The sequence below is a fragment of the Anopheles funestus genome, chromosome X (assembly GCF_943734845.2).
Source record: "Anopheles funestus chromosome X, idAnoFuneDA-416_04, whole genome shotgun sequence".
Lineage (NCBI taxonomy): Eukaryota > Metazoa > Arthropoda > Insecta > Diptera > Culicidae > Anopheles > Anopheles funestus.
The window spans coordinates 7,069,145-7,084,197 of NC_064597.1; the positions used below are offsets into that span (position 1 = coordinate 7,069,145).

At 44.5% G+C, this 15,053-nt stretch overlaps 4 protein-coding genes across 4 annotated transcripts; 2 read left to right on the forward strand and 2 right to left on the reverse strand.

Annotated features, from left to right (window-relative positions):
• Nucleotides 1-265: 265 nt before the first annotated feature.
• On the forward strand, nt 266-1,218 carry LOC125774477 (5-hydroxyisourate hydrolase). The gene is made up of 2 exons (XM_049444663.1): nt 266-947; nt 1,029-1,218. The coding sequence occupies exons 1-2, from the start codon at nt 510-512 to the stop codon at nt 1,116-1,118; spliced, it is 528 nt and encodes a 175-aa protein (XP_049300620.1). The 5' UTR covers nt 266-509; the 3' UTR covers nt 1,119-1,218.
• On the reverse strand, nt 1,176-2,678 carry LOC125774322 (prostaglandin reductase 1-like). The gene is made up of 2 exons (XM_049444596.1): nt 2,236-2,678; nt 1,176-2,165 (listed from the first exon to the last, which is right to left on the reverse strand). The coding sequence occupies exons 1-2, from the start codon at nt 2,339-2,341 to the stop codon at nt 1,270-1,272; spliced, it is 1,002 nt and encodes a 333-aa protein (XP_049300553.1). The 5' UTR covers nt 2,342-2,678; the 3' UTR covers nt 1,176-1,269.
• Nucleotides 2,679-3,519: 841 nt separating this feature from the next.
• LOC125773894 (uncharacterized) lies at nt 3,520-8,260 on the forward strand. Its single transcript, XM_049444455.1, has 6 exons — nt 3,520-3,976; nt 4,055-4,206; nt 4,280-5,324; nt 5,396-5,547; nt 5,616-5,832; nt 5,910-8,260. Exons 1-6 carry the CDS (start codon nt 3,680-3,682, stop codon nt 7,740-7,742), a joined length of 3,696 nt encoding a protein of 1,231 aa, XP_049300412.1. The 5' UTR covers nt 3,520-3,679; the 3' UTR covers nt 7,743-8,260.
• LOC125774193 (ubiquitin carboxyl-terminal hydrolase MINDY-3 homolog) lies at nt 8,232-14,487 on the reverse strand. The gene is made up of 5 exons (XM_049444519.1): nt 13,695-14,487; nt 13,455-13,588; nt 12,784-13,360; nt 9,872-10,169; nt 8,232-9,789 (listed from the first exon to the last, which is right to left on the reverse strand). The coding sequence occupies exons 1-5, from the start codon at nt 13,912-13,914 to the stop codon at nt 9,483-9,485; spliced, it is 1,536 nt and encodes a 511-aa protein (XP_049300476.1). The 5' UTR covers nt 13,915-14,487; the 3' UTR covers nt 8,232-9,482.
• Between the last annotated feature and the right edge of the window lie 566 nt (nt 14,488-15,053).

Sequence of the window (15,053 nt, forward strand, 5' to 3'; positions counted from 1 at the left end):
CAGAAACTTTACCGAGCGAAAGTGACGTGTCCAAGAGAGCGTACGAGACGAACCCGACAAACATTGATACCAGACGCAAGAAAGGTGGCGAGCAAAACAAAATGCGATAACAAAGCGAATGGAACAACCAAACATCACTCTCTATGTGTGTGTGTTTGTGTACTCCAAAACAAAATCGGCCTCTACCGCTGAACGGGAAACAATCTCATGCATCGTTATTATCGCTTCCTATGTTCTGGAACATCCAATCAATTTGCTCTATGATAAGCATGCTAGTTGTAGGGATCATATCGTTCACTGAAGTTTAGTTGAAATTGTTAGCAGAATGCGTTATGTATAAATACACGGAACAGCATCAAGGCAGGTAGCCTTTGTTTAGTCTGTTTGCTATCAATCAACAAGTGCGCATCGCTTGCGTTACACTCTCGTCTTACCGATAGCCCAATCGTAATCAAACAAACAAAAAAAACCCCGAAAGCAGCTACACACAGCTACATAAATCGACAGAGATGCAGTCCACTTGCGCACGTTACCACAGCCACCGTCATCGCACAATACAGCGGCTGGCAGCACTGTCAGCTGCTCTGACGGTTCTGCTTATCGCCGGTTCCGTGCCTTCAACCGTGGCAGTAGCAACATTCAATCGCACCACCAGTCTGCAGACGGACGACCGTAACACCACACAAACGATGCCGAACCTGTCGACGCACATTCTCGACACTACGCGCGGTAAACCGGCGACGGAGGTGCCCGTAACGCTGTACTACCGTACCTCCAGCCAATCCTGGACGAAGATCAGCACGGGCATTACCGACGGTGATGGTCGCTTTCGGAATTTCTTCACCGAGGGTCAATCCGCCCTGGAGAAGGGTGTGTATAAGCTACATTTCGATGTTGGACCATACTTCAGAGGACGCAGTGTTGAAAGTCTCTATCCCTTCATCGAGGTAAGTTAGCTGTTTTTTTGGTTGCTTCTTCCCCCAACGACACGACCGTAACACCACATTTTCTTTCCCCTTCTTTGGCAGATCGTGTTCACCGTTGCCGATCCCACACAGCACTATCACATACCTTTGTTGCTGAATCCGTTCGGCTATTCAACGTACCGTGGGTCGTAGGGAGCGAATCGTACAATAACCAATAACCACATTTTAATATTCCACTAAAACATAATGTTTAATAAACGATAGCAGGCGTATTCCAGCCTCTACAACAACACCTGTTTGGCTTTATTCAATTGATTGGGGCGCTCGGAAACGTTTGTTTGCTCTAGATCTTCACCACTGCCTTGCCCGTGTTGCCACCGGTGAGCATACTAACGAACGCTTTCGGCATCTGCTCGAATCCTTCCGTGATTGTTTCCTGGTAGATCAGTTTACCCTCCTCGATCCAGCGAAGATTCTGCACTATACCCTCCATCCATCGGTTGGTCCAGCGCGTCACGATGAAACCCTCCTGGCACAGTTGCTTAAATACGAACTCGCGTTGCGGATCCGTCACCTTCACCTTTGCATCGTTATAGTTGGAGATCGTACCACACACGGAGATCCGTCCGTACAGGTTCATCTGTCCCAGCACAGCTTCCGAGATGTATCCACCAACGTTGTCGAAGTAACAGTCAACACCTTTCGGGGCAGCCTCCTTCAGAGCAGCCGCAAAACCAGCCTGTCCCACCGTACGATAGTTGATCGTCGCATCAAATCCAAGCTGCCGCAACCAGGCACATTTGTCATCGGAACCGGCAATTCCAACTACCCTGCAGCCCTTAATCTTCGCTATCTGTCCTACCACACTGCCGACGGCACCGGCTGCACCACTCACCACCACTGTTTCGCCTTCCTTCGGTCGGCAAAGCTCCAGAAAACCAAAGTACGCCGTATTGCCGGGCATACCGAGTATGCCAACACCGAGCGAACGTGGATGCTTCCCGAACGACGGCAACACGTACGGCTTACTGTCGCCAGACGTCTTATCCGGATTGACGATGGTGTGCGTGCGCCAACCAAAGTTACCGAACACGTACGAACCGACCGGGTAACTAGCGTTACGGCTAGCCGTTACCTTTGCCACCTGTCCACCGATCATCAACGAACCAGCCGGATAAGCGGCCATATACGGGCGCATATACGGATCGACGCTTAGGAACTCAGCTTCGGCAAGAAATTCTGAATAGCGACAAAAAAAAGAAAACAAATTGTAAAAACAGTTTTGCTGCAGTAACGATGAATATCATACCATTATCTGCCGGTTCTGGTAAAACTTCCTCCTCTAGCTTAAAGTTTTCATCTTTCGGCAACCCTTCGAATGGCTTCACGTAAATCCATTTTCGTGCAACAACCATTTTCTGTTTTATTTGCGGAACGGGATGATGAACAGGCAACAAGCAAATCACGACTACCACGGTACCGGTCTGCACACAATTTAATATAAATCGATCAACAGCGCGCTGTCCGGTGATTCAGCCGTATGTGTAGATAACACGTGCGCTTGTATTGAGCATCGCCCTATCTCCAGTTTATAATGCGTACGCTAACGTGTTTGACAATAAAAAAAGAGCAACCGGTAGTTACATCGTAGACGTTTATCATCATTTTCTTTTTATCGTAATCAATCATCGTGTAGTTTTGTGATTACGGATGAAATAATCTGCATGAGTTGAATGAATTTGCCTTTCACGCAAACTGCAAGCTACACGAGCGATAGGAGTTGTGGAATTATGTCCACAATAAGGGGTTTAGAAACATTAATTTAACCTAAAAAAAGAAAATAATGCTTGCAATTAAATGATGCACCATTACCCTGCAGAATAACTATTCAGCTTACCTCATTTCTTAACGTTGTCAGGTTGGTTTTAACCCACATTTCATACATCATTTCTTTGCGATTCAATTTTTGTAACAGAAAAAGAAACTTTAGTGTCCGGGAACTTCCTTTCAAGAATATGAAAGATGCTTTTCGTAGGGCTTAATATACAATGGAAAGTAACAGCAAACAATAGGACACAATCCGTGTGAAAATCTAAACAATATTCTTATCGTTATATCCCGCAGAAGTAGAAAAAACAAACGTCAAATCTGAATTCTTTCCTGCCGCGCGTTCGATTCTATCAACATTCAAACCTCTCTCATTACAATTAAACACCAACACCAACGAGCTTCGTTTTGAGTGCGTAATCTTAACGTTGTCTACCTTATCACTTATTCATTATAGGAGGAAATGATTACACGTTGCATAACCGTTAGGTTCAAGCTTCTATTTATATCCGAAACGGCGATGATATCAAATAAAGTGTGATAATGAATATTTTCTTTTCCAATGATGTCATTTTTCGTAGATATGTATGTTTGAAGCGCGTTTGTGTTTCTATGTATTCATTGTGATTAAACGAAAAATGTCCTACTTTGAATGTTCTACAGATCCGAAACTGTTTGGCCCTGGTTGCCATCACAGCTGGTCGTTTGGTGGGCGAACTGGGGCTTTCTTGTTCAATGTTGGATCGAAGAATCGTTGCCATGCAGACGAACCTTATTAGGAAACTGTTGAGAGTTATGCAAGCAGCCTCGATGCAAATCGACGAGCATTAAACAGTTACATACATCTGTGAGCAGTTTATAAATTGTGTTAACAGAGCCTTTTTACAAAGAATCTCAATACACTAGTGACCAACGCGACCACAACAATGGTGCATCTCGATCCGTTACGCTTTTGTCGCAAAAAGCGTAAAATTCCGCAGGGTGGAGCAATTCTGGATCAAGTAATATCGCAGTCCGCTTCGGCTTCGAACCAATGTTTGCTGTACAAGATGGCCAACTACAAGCGTGGCGGAGATCTGATCGATGCCTTCCAGATCGGTGGTCAAAAAGCGGTGGAGCAGCTGATCCGTGAACAATTTGGTGTATTCATGTACAACAAGGGCCGTGGCCAGATCATCAATCGGGCTGAATATCTACGGTGGAAGTATATGGATAACCATGAGGTACTCATCTCCTACAGAAGTGTTACAAATCTCACTTTAACGGCTTTGCTTACGTTTCCTTCCAAATGGGTGCGGTAGGTGATCATTCCGATAGAAGCGTCCCTTTCGCCGCATGATCCGCTCAGTAAATGGGTCGACCATAAAGCATGCTGGCAGATGCAGTACCGAGGTCTTTTGGGCGAAAGTTTGCTGCACGTCTTAATTATTTGTGACACGAAAATTCACACCAAGTACGTACTGTTTCTTCATTGGTTCAAGGAACTTTTATAAAAGATACTCTTTTTCGGTGTACTTCGGGTACAGATTGGCTCGGATCTTGCTGCGTGTCTTTCCAGAGCAGGCGATCGATGTGATGGAGGGTGAGGAGTATCTTGGTGCAAGTGCTCTTCACCTTGCCATAGCGTACAGCAATAACGAACTGGTCGGAGATCTTATCGATGCAGGAGCGGACGTTTCACAGCGTGCGACTGGGCGATTCTTCCTGCCACGCGATCAGCAAGGACTCCGACCTGTGAAGACCACCGACTACGAGGGTCTTGCATACCTTGGAGAATATCCACTCGCGTGGGCTGCCTGCTGCGCTAACGAATCGGTATATAACTTGCTGCTAGAGTGTGGAGCTGATCCTAACGCACAGGATAGCTTCGGCAACATGATACTCCACATGGTGGTGGTCTGCGACAAACTGGACATGTTCGGCTACGCACTGCGCCATCCAAAATTACCGTGCAAGAACGGTATCGTCAATGCCGCTGGTTTAACACCGCTCACACTAGCCTGTCGACTCGGCCGTGATGAGGTATTTCGCGAGATGTTGGAACTGTCGGCAAGAGAATTCTGGCGCTACAGTAACATTACCTGCTCGGGCTATCCGTTGAACGCACTCGATACGCTAATGCCGGACGGCAGCACCAACTGGAACTCGGCACTGTTCATCATCCTGAACGGCACGAAGGAGGAACATCTCAACATGCTGGACGGTGGTATCGTGGAGCGTCTGCTGGATGAAAAATGGAAAACGTTCGCACGCAATCAGTTTATCAAGCGGTTGCTTATCCTTGCCATACATCTGTTTTGTTTGTCCTGCTCGGTTTATCTACGTCCGGTACGTATCTTTTCCGACGACGATGAGGATGACGGTGCGGATACAGCCGGTGATCTGTCGGTAAATGATGGCACGGATACGGACGATACAAGCGATCCACCGATCGATGAGGATATCGATTTTACCACCTGGGTTCGGTACGGGTTTGAAGTCGCAACCGTAATGGGTGTGCTGAGCTACGTAGTACTACAGCAGGGTGATGAGATCAAGAACCAGGGCCTTTTCTCATTTCTCAAGTCATTGGTAAGGTATTTCAATTTAGTACTGAGAAGAAAATTGAATAACATCTGCAACTTGTATGCGATGTGTTACAGGGTCAAGCACCGGCAAAAGCCATTTTTCTAATCTCCAACATCCTGATTCTGGCCTGTATTCCACTACGCATGATGGGTGACACGGAGACAGAGGAGGCAATCTTGCTGTTTGCGGTACCAGGCAGCTGGTTTTTGCTAATGTTCTTTGCTGGGTAAGTTCAACGTATTGTGCAGTAGTATGTGGTTACGTAATTCTAATCTTAATTTACTATATCTCCAGAGCTATTGGACTAACAGGTCCATTTGTGACGATGATCTTCTCCATGATTACGGGAGACATGTTTACGTTTGGCATTATCTACATGATCGTACTGTTTGGCTTCTCGCAAGCATTTTACTTCCTCTACAAAGGGCATCCCAATGCGGAGGATAGCCCATTCGGTAGCTATTTCGGTACTTGGATGGCACTGTTTCAGACCACACTTGGTGATTATGATGTTCGTATCCAAAAACCGCTTCTACTCTAATGGAGTACTTTGCTTATTCAAGAGAATCCTTTCTTTTCTCCAACTAGTATGCTGATCTAAACCTAACAACGTACCCCAACCTGGCAAAGACGGTGTTTGTGATCTTCATGATCTTCGTGCCTATTCTGCTGCTTAACATGTTGATTGCTATGATGGGCAACACCTACGCCTATGTTATCGAGCAGGCAGAGAAGGAGGGAATGAAGCAGTGGGCGAAGATTGTAGTAAATCTGGAGCGTGCAGTAACGCAGGACGATGCAAAGCGTTACCTAGAGGAGTACTCAATCGGGCTCGGACCTTCGGATGATCCACGGTACGAAACACGCGGCGTAATGGTGATCAAGAGCAAAAGCAAAACACGCGCCCGTCAGCGTAAAGGTGCGGTTAGCAACTGGAAAAGTGTACTGCGCGTAACACTGAACGAGCTGAAGAAGCGTGGAATGACGGGGGAGGAACTTCGGCGCATTATGTGGGGCCGTTCGTCCATCACCTCACCCGCGAAGATTGCGAAGAAAAAGCGTCCGGGCGAGGTTGACGATTTGTTGGGCGATCCGTTCGCCATTACTGCTGCGATTGACGTGATGTCATTCACGCAGGACATCGTCATGGTGAGTACGGAAACGGTGTGCCCGATAATGCCGCCTACGACGACGACCACGGCTAGGAAAGCTTCCGTTACGGCTGTACCTGGTGTAACGGGTGGTGCTGCTGCTGCTGTTGTGAAACCACCGGTACCGGGTGCGGTTGAGATAACTCAACGGCAGCAACCGACACGTCGTCACTCAACGGCCAGTGCACCTGCGACGCTTAATCTGGGCACGGAGGCGAAACTCGATTACAAAGATCCGCTGCGCGAGCTTGTTATCATCTCTGAGTCTGCCTCGGTGGACGAGAACTATGCGCAGAATGTTAAAACGCTCGCCATCGATGCGTCGACGTTAGATCATGTGCACGAAATCGACATCAGTGCAATGCCACCGCCCGGTGCACTCTATCGGCGAGATCCCGTACCGCAGCAACAGCAAGCCACCACACAGCAACAACCGGCCGGTCCGGGAGCGCAGCAGCAAAACCTCGGCCAGCTAACGCTCTTCCAGAACCCGAAGGACGTTGTCGATCCGGTGCGCGAAAGGGAATTTCTGAAAACGCTCGAAGCGCTCGAAGACACGGACAGTGAGGCCGGTGAGAAACCGGTGCTGGGCAAAATATCTCTTATCCGGCGCGCGAAATCGGCTGTATCACGTAGCACCTCGCGGAAGCGCAAAACCGACCAGCACCCGTTGTTCATGATAGCCTGGGAAGATAAAGGTGATCAGCTGGGATCACCGGCCGATCAGTTTGCGGGTAGGTTGGGGCAACCGGGTGGACTGCTGTACGGTTCTGCCTCACCGGCACAGGGTGCAACGTCCGGTACGATGGCACCGGGTGAAGCACCGGAACAAGACGCCGTCACTGTCGAGGAGCTGCATCGCCGCATGGAGCAATTTCACCAGCGAAGCCGTGGCTCATCGGTACGCGAACGGGACGCAAACTCGAGCGAAAGCAGCAGCAAACAGCATCCGAAGGTGCGCAAATCATCACACCAGCGTGACCATAGCCACCATGGGTTGGGCCGTGGTAAACATAACAAAATTTCACCCGATAACTCCAACGAAAGCACTGGCGGTGGCAGCAATGGGAAGCAGGACAAACGCATGAAGTCTGCCCCAACAATGGGCAGCAGCAGTGCCAGTGGTGGTGGTGGTACTGGTGGGCGTACGACTGTCGGTGCCAGACCCGATGATGGTACCAGCTCGCCACCGGATCCTCTCGAACCGTGGAGCACGAAAAACATCATGAACATCAACAAACTCTTAGATCAGGATACAACCGAGGAGTAGTGATCCCGGTGGTGGAAACACTAAAACAAAACCAAAAAAACATTTTAATCGCATTCTTAAACATTATTTTCTAGCTAAATACTCTTTTTTCGAGGTGAAAAGCTTACTTTTTAAATTACACACACTTACTTATTGAAATACAGAAATACTTATTGCAGTAAGAACCACCCTGTAATCCAGGAAATAGTAAGACAGCTCATTACTGCAGTTGATTTGTAGTTGATTGTAGTAGAAGTGAAGGAATTATACACGTTACGAAGTTTACTGCTAATCTCCCTCTCTCTCTCTCTCTCTCTCTTATCTTACAACGCTGTAACGGATAACGTCTCCACTTAGTTCCTTAATATTGCAAACTCGCACAGGGGTATAAATTCGACTAGACCGAGTCCCCAATTTGTGTATTGATTCACTCCAATTTGGACGGGTAAAACAAGTTTTAAAACAACGCAGACATAGAATCAATTACGGCGCAAAAGAATTAGATGTGCATTTCGATTCAATAAAGGATTTTTATTCTATGACGATTGTTGCAAAGAAAGAAGAAAAAAAGTAACATGTGTCCTCGGGCACATCCATGTTATGAGACCGTATCTCGCTAGCGTTTAAAACGAACTAATAAAGCAATAAAAACCAGTCCAATTTTCCATATCATATTTATCATAATGTATTCTTCAACAGACTTTAGAACTTGGGTTTTAGAGGAGTCGCATTATCGGTTTGCTCCAAAGGCTGTTCATTTGTTTTTTTAACCGTCTCCACAGTCGCGTGTTGCTGACATTTTGACTACATTGGGAAGAAAGGAGGGCGTGGGGAAGGTTCGTTTTTATACAACTTTCGCCTTATGGATTGTGGTCTAGGTAAAATGCTACAGCTCTGGTTAACCTTACCGGTGAGTATGTACTGAATGGATGCACAAAAGGGAACAGAAAGAACGAAAAAAAAATACATATCCACATGGATAAACCATTACGACATAATGACTTTTCGCAAAGATGCACCAGCAATGTATCGATTAGTTGGGAACCAATTTTTCCCAATACTGACACGCGATTGTATATTGCACAATAGCCATTTTCGTCGGTTTTTTTTAACTTGTGCTTGCATTTATGTTTATGTTTTGTTTTCCCCCTCAAAACTGAGGTGTTTTTTTTTTCGCGAAACGCTTGTACGAAAAGCGCAAGGCCACAGGTAAGTAGATGTGAAAGGTTGACAGGAATGACAGGATAGTGTATGGGGGGACAGGATAGTATGGAACAAATTCTTCTACAGATTAGTATGGCGCGTTTACAGGCATTAAAAGAAAAGCGATAAACCTTAAGCGGAATTTATTCATTCCATACAAACATTGAATGCGAAACATGGATGAAATCGGGGGGATACACACAGTGACAAAACGAAAAGCAACACATACAGACGAATCTTTTTCCCCCGCCCAATGGCTTGGCACACTTGGAAGCGTATACAGATTCCAATCACATGAGCTGCCACCAACAAGCAGATTTTAATTAAACATTACCAAAAGAAAATGCCTCCATTACAATGCGCCTTTAGATCTCATGAAAAATCGGGCTGAATCTGATGAATTCAATTTAGTGTTGGTGAGTGGTGTGTGTGAGAGAGAGAGCAAATTAAAAAGATAGAGATGAAAGAAACGGATCGAAACGGATAAAGGAGAAGAAGGATTATCTGAGAACGGGTAGGGATTGGCTAGCAGGTGGTAGACCCGTTGCACATGCCGGATCAATTAAGCGACGGTGTTCGGTTGCCGCTCCAGTTCACCTCAATGTTGGGCCACTTCGTCTGCAAACAGGTCAGCATCGGATCGGAGGGATTGCACATCCGCACGTCACTCTCCAGCAGTACCGCCTGGCCCCTGCTGTACTGCACCACGTTGCTGTAGTTCGAGTTCGGGATGCCATTGTAGTGCAGCAGATCAAATGTGTCCGGTGTGGACTTTTTGTCGTCCGGGAAAAACTCATTCATGAACGCGTTCAGCAAGATAATGCCGAGATTTTCCGGATCCAGTCGACTCCGCATCAACTCCACGCTGGAAAGGGGGGAAAACACAGGTGTGAAAGTAGACAAGTGATCTTTGTGACAGACGGACAGAAAAGTGGTACGATACTCACTATTCCGGTTCGCTGACCAGCTCCAATGCACACAGCACGTCCTGCAACACCGGGCTCGGGATGAAGTTGCTACCGTCCGGATCGAACTGACGGAAGACGCGACGTGCTATCTCGCCGGGCGTTTCCGGCGATACGAGCCGCTTCTCGTGACTGAACAACACCGTCAGATGAGTGTCGGAACCCATCACCCAGACGGGGTTCTTTGGATTTTTATAAAAGAAACCGACGGTGCAGTACTGCAGCTGTTCCATTACAGTGATAAAACCAATGTCCGACTGCTGGTTAATGCCTTTCAGTTCTGAGGAAGAAAAAATCGTACCAAAACCATCATTTAACGGTGTGTTTTTTTCAGAAAGACATTGATTTAGGAAGTAAAGTAAGACCATTTAGGTAACGAATTTCAATAGGGATGAAGGAAACCTTATCGAACATGAGTTGTTCGAAGCCCTTAGATACTAGAGATGAAAATACTCACTCTTTTCAGAGAGTTGAAACAGAGTGAAAGAGTGTTTATAAGGATTATATTACTCAGGAACTAGGAAATATTACTCAAAACTAATCCTTTAATTACTCTCCTTGGGGGTTTTAATCACTCACTCTCTGTGCCGACTCACTCTTTTGCGTTTCAACTCCCACAATAAGAGTGATTAAGAGTTTTGTTACCTTTTGCATTTGCATTCAAATAGATCACATTTAAAAATTTTGCTTAATTGCTCAAAAATGAGGAAAATTTTACATTTTCTCAAACAGGGTGAGGAACTTGGTTCCTCGAATAACTTCTGGCACAGACATCTGAGGGCATGGCCGTCCAAGAATAAAATGTAGCCATTGATGCCATCTATCGACCACAGGTTAAAGATTGGCGATCCGTTGGATACCGACCGAGTTATAGGCAAAATTTAGTGCAGAAATGAGGAAAATTTTCATTTTTTGTTTTGAATTTTTTGATTTTTTTATTATTTTTCACTCTTTTTTTTATTTCAAGCATTATTAGAGTGAAAAGAAACTCATTGCAACCCATTGGCATTAAAATAAAACAATTTAATTTTTTTTGCAAAATTTCCCAAAAAAATCGTAAGGGGTAAGCCTTATGAAATTTTCAAGTGAAAAATTTTTTTGAAATTTTTTTCTGTTTTTTTATTCTTTTTTTAATTAATAGCACTCTTTAAGTGAAAAGAAACTTATTGCAACAAATTCCCATCAAAATATATCACATTTAAAATTTTTGCTACATTGCTCAAAAATGAGGAAAATTTTACATTTTCTCAAACAGGGTATAGAACTTGGTTCCTCGAATAACTTCTGGCACAGACATCTAAGGGCATGGCTGTCCAAGAAGAAAATGTAGCCATTGGTGCCATCTATCGACCACAAGTTACAGATTGGCGATCCGTTGGATACCGACCGAGTTATAGGCAAAACTTGGTGCAAAAATGAGGAAAATTTTACATTTTCTCAAACAGGGTAAGGAACTTGGTTCCTCGAATAACTTCTGGCACAGACATCTGAGGGCATGGCTGTCCAAGAAGAAAATGTAGCCATTGGTGCCATCTATCGACCACAGGTTAAAGATTGGCGATCCGTATCCAACGACCGAGTTATAGGCAAAATTTAGTGCAAAAATGAGGAAAATTTTCATTTTTTGTTTTGAATTTTTTGATTTTTTAATTATTTTTCACTCTTTTTTTTATTTCAAGCATTATTAGAGTGAAAAGAAACTCATTGCAACCCATTGGCATTAAAATAAAACAATTTAATTTTTTTTGCAAAATTTCCCAAAAAAATCGTAAGGGGTAAGCCTTATGAAATTTTCGAGTGAAAAATTTTTTTGAAATTTTTTTCTGATTTTTTATTCTTTTTTTAATTTAAAGCACTATTTAAGTGAAAAGAAACTTATTGCAACAAATTTCCATCAAAATATATCACATTTCAAATTTTTGCTACATTGGTCAAAAATGAGGAAAATTTTACATTTTCTCAAACAGGGTAAGGAACTTGGTTCCTCGAATAACTTCTGGCACAGACATCTGAGGGTATGGCTGTCCAAGAAGAAAATGTAGCCATTGGTGCCATCTATCGACCACAGGTTAAAGATTGGCGATCCGTTGGATACCGACCGAGTTATAGGCAAAAGTTGATGCAAAAATGAGGAAAATTTTACACTTTCTCAAACAGGGTAAGGAACTTGGTTCCTCGAATAACTTCTGGCACAGACATCTGAGGGCATGGCTGTCCAAGAAGAAAATGTAGCCATTGGTGCCATCTATCGACCACAGGTTAAAGTTTGGCGATCCGTTGGATACCGACCGAGTTATAGGCAAAATTTGGTGCAAAAATGAGGAAAATTTTCATTTTTTTTTTAATTTTTTGATTTTTTTATTATTTTTCACTCTTTTTTTTATTTCAAGCATTATTAGAGTGAAAAGAAACTCATTGCAACCCATTGGCATTAAAAGAAAATAATTTAATTTTTTTTGCAAAATTTCCCAAAAAAATCGTAAGGGGTAAGCCTTATGAAATTTTCGAGTGAAAAATTTTTTGAATTTTTTTTCTGATTTTTTATCTTTTTTTTAATTTAAAGCATTATTTGAGTGGAAAGAAACTTATTGCAACAAATTTGCATTCAAATAGATCACATTTAAAAATTTTGCTAAATTGTTCAAAACAGGCTACGGCCTGTGTATCAAACGTTTTGTTTCAACTCACGTATTTACTCTTTTTGCAACTCGACTCACCACGGCTACATGCTTACACTCAAGAGTGAGTAAGTGATAAAAGAGTCGCTATAACTCCTCGTGGTGAGTGAACGAAACTCGTTTACTAAAACGTTTCAACTCACTATCTCACTCTTACTCACGCTGCACATCTCTATTAGATACTCTTTCCTCGTTACTATTATTTAAAAAACTTACTCATTCCTCCAACATCCTGCTCGTTATCCCACACATGCGGTACGGCACGTCCGGTCAGCATCAGGTTGATCAGCGCCTGACTACCACAGCCGTACGTATCGTGTATCAGCGACTCGTTCGGATCGGACATCTCGGAAAGGATGTGTTCCAGCCCCTTGGTCTGCAGCACAGTATACAGCAGCAACAGTACGCCGCATTCGTCTGTTAGCACATGAAAATTTTGCACATAAAACTTCTGCACATCGTCGATGTTTTTATGTTCGCGAAACCGAATCCGTTCGTGAAATGTTTCCGACGTCCATCTGCTCTGGGCCCGTTCTATCACCGATGGATGAATTAGTGCGGCATCGTGCATATCTACGCCGGGACGGTCCGTTTCCTTGCTTTCGTGCTGTTGCTGGCCATATCCCGAACAGCCCGCTTCATCGCCGGTCGGATCAACGGTTGCTGTGGTCGATATCGATTCGTTTTCACCATCGTCCTCCAGCGTTACGATGCGATACACGTCCGTTTTGCACTTCATCAGTATCTGGCAGACGGCCTGTATCAGAAGCGTTTTACATTTGTCTGCCGTAAGCTGTCGTTTTCGTACAAAATAAAAAACAATGTGTAAGTTTCTCTCTTTTTGCTTTACATTTTACAATTTGATCGTTCTCGGTACGCCAACTTACCTCGTTGAAACCGTGCTCCGGCGATTCCATGAGCAGTATCTTCAGCAGGTACGCTTGGACCGGGGCTATTACACAACACGGTCCACCATCGCGCTGCACCAAAGCGGATGGTTCGAAATCACTGAAGGAGAATCCTGCGTGGGTAGCCAGTGTAAGCATTATTAACATTAATTCAATATCTACCCATTTTGCCTCTCACCGATTGCATTGGCATCGCGTCATCAATGTAACACTTCTTACCTTGCAACCATCGTCGAAACACGTCATGCTTTATCTTTTCGCCCCAAAGCAGGGAGAAAAATTCCTCCGACACCGTTTGCCTAGCGTTGGTAGCCGCTCCACCACCCTCATCATACCCGGTGCTAACTGCCGGTGCACCGGATGAGCCGGCCTCGGCCTGTTCTATTCCTGTCGTTGCTACGGTCGTGGCGATACACGCCGGTGCCAGGTTTTCGCCCATCGACTGCAGCTGACGGGTGCGCCGTGTAGGGTTGCGTGTGGAAGTGCGCCGTACTGGTGCACTTTTGCTCGCCCTGATGGCCCACGCACCGATGCAAAACTACACCCGTAATAGTATGGAAGCACAAGTGCAACTTCCCTTTTTGCACGGCAGTAGACAAAAACACACGCGCAAACACGAACCGCTAGTTAGAATGGACGTTGATGGCCGGAGGAGTTCGCCAAGCTACAGCTGCAGCGCACGCTACGGGTACGGAAGCACACGGAGGCAGAAACAACTGCATCGGGTGCAGCGCTGCAGCTGTATTGTTTGGTTGAATGGTTGGTTGGTTGAAATTTGATTGTGGACTACAAATGATACGAGCTGGGATTTTGGGATCACACTCCACAAAATACTCGTTCAATCACACACATACACTTAATCACGTACACACGCCCACACACAAAAACATTTTACACACTAGTTTTTTGAGAAACAATTCTCAAGCGAAGCCCGTTGTTAAACGTAATGCCAATTTGGACAATGAATCAGAATGTATGTCAAAGCAGGTGCGTACTAAACGGGTGACGGCGGCAGCCATCTTGAGCGGAAGTTTGACAGAATGACAGACCACAACACAACATTCCCGGCGCTTGTGTTATGCTGCATTGTAAATTATTTCTTAACTTTGCTTTACTGTGCTAATTACAGGTTTTATAAAAATTATATATCGCTTATAATATTATTACACAAAACCAGCATCCTTGGGAAATGTCTTCTGATTTGTAAATGAGCGTTTTTTTTGCTGCATGGGATGGAGGCGTTATTTTTCGTAACGCCTAACGGTTTATGTCCTGGGAATTCAATTTAAAATGTAGCGCATATTTCATTCCAGGACCTTTTGCCGTTTTTTTATTACAAAACAATAATTACAACTGTGTGGAGTCGATATTGATCATGTACTAGTTTGAAAAAAGACTTCACCATTCCTGTATGTTTTTACCCATGAAAATGAAGCTTAGCATTTAAGGAACTGAGAAGAGGTTTTTGCATTTGATATCAGTCCTGTTCATTGCTTTTACCACTTCCCACATCACCGGGGCGCCTACTTGATTAGTCTATAGGCAGATCTTTTTCGTTGTGTTTTAAAGATTAAAAGA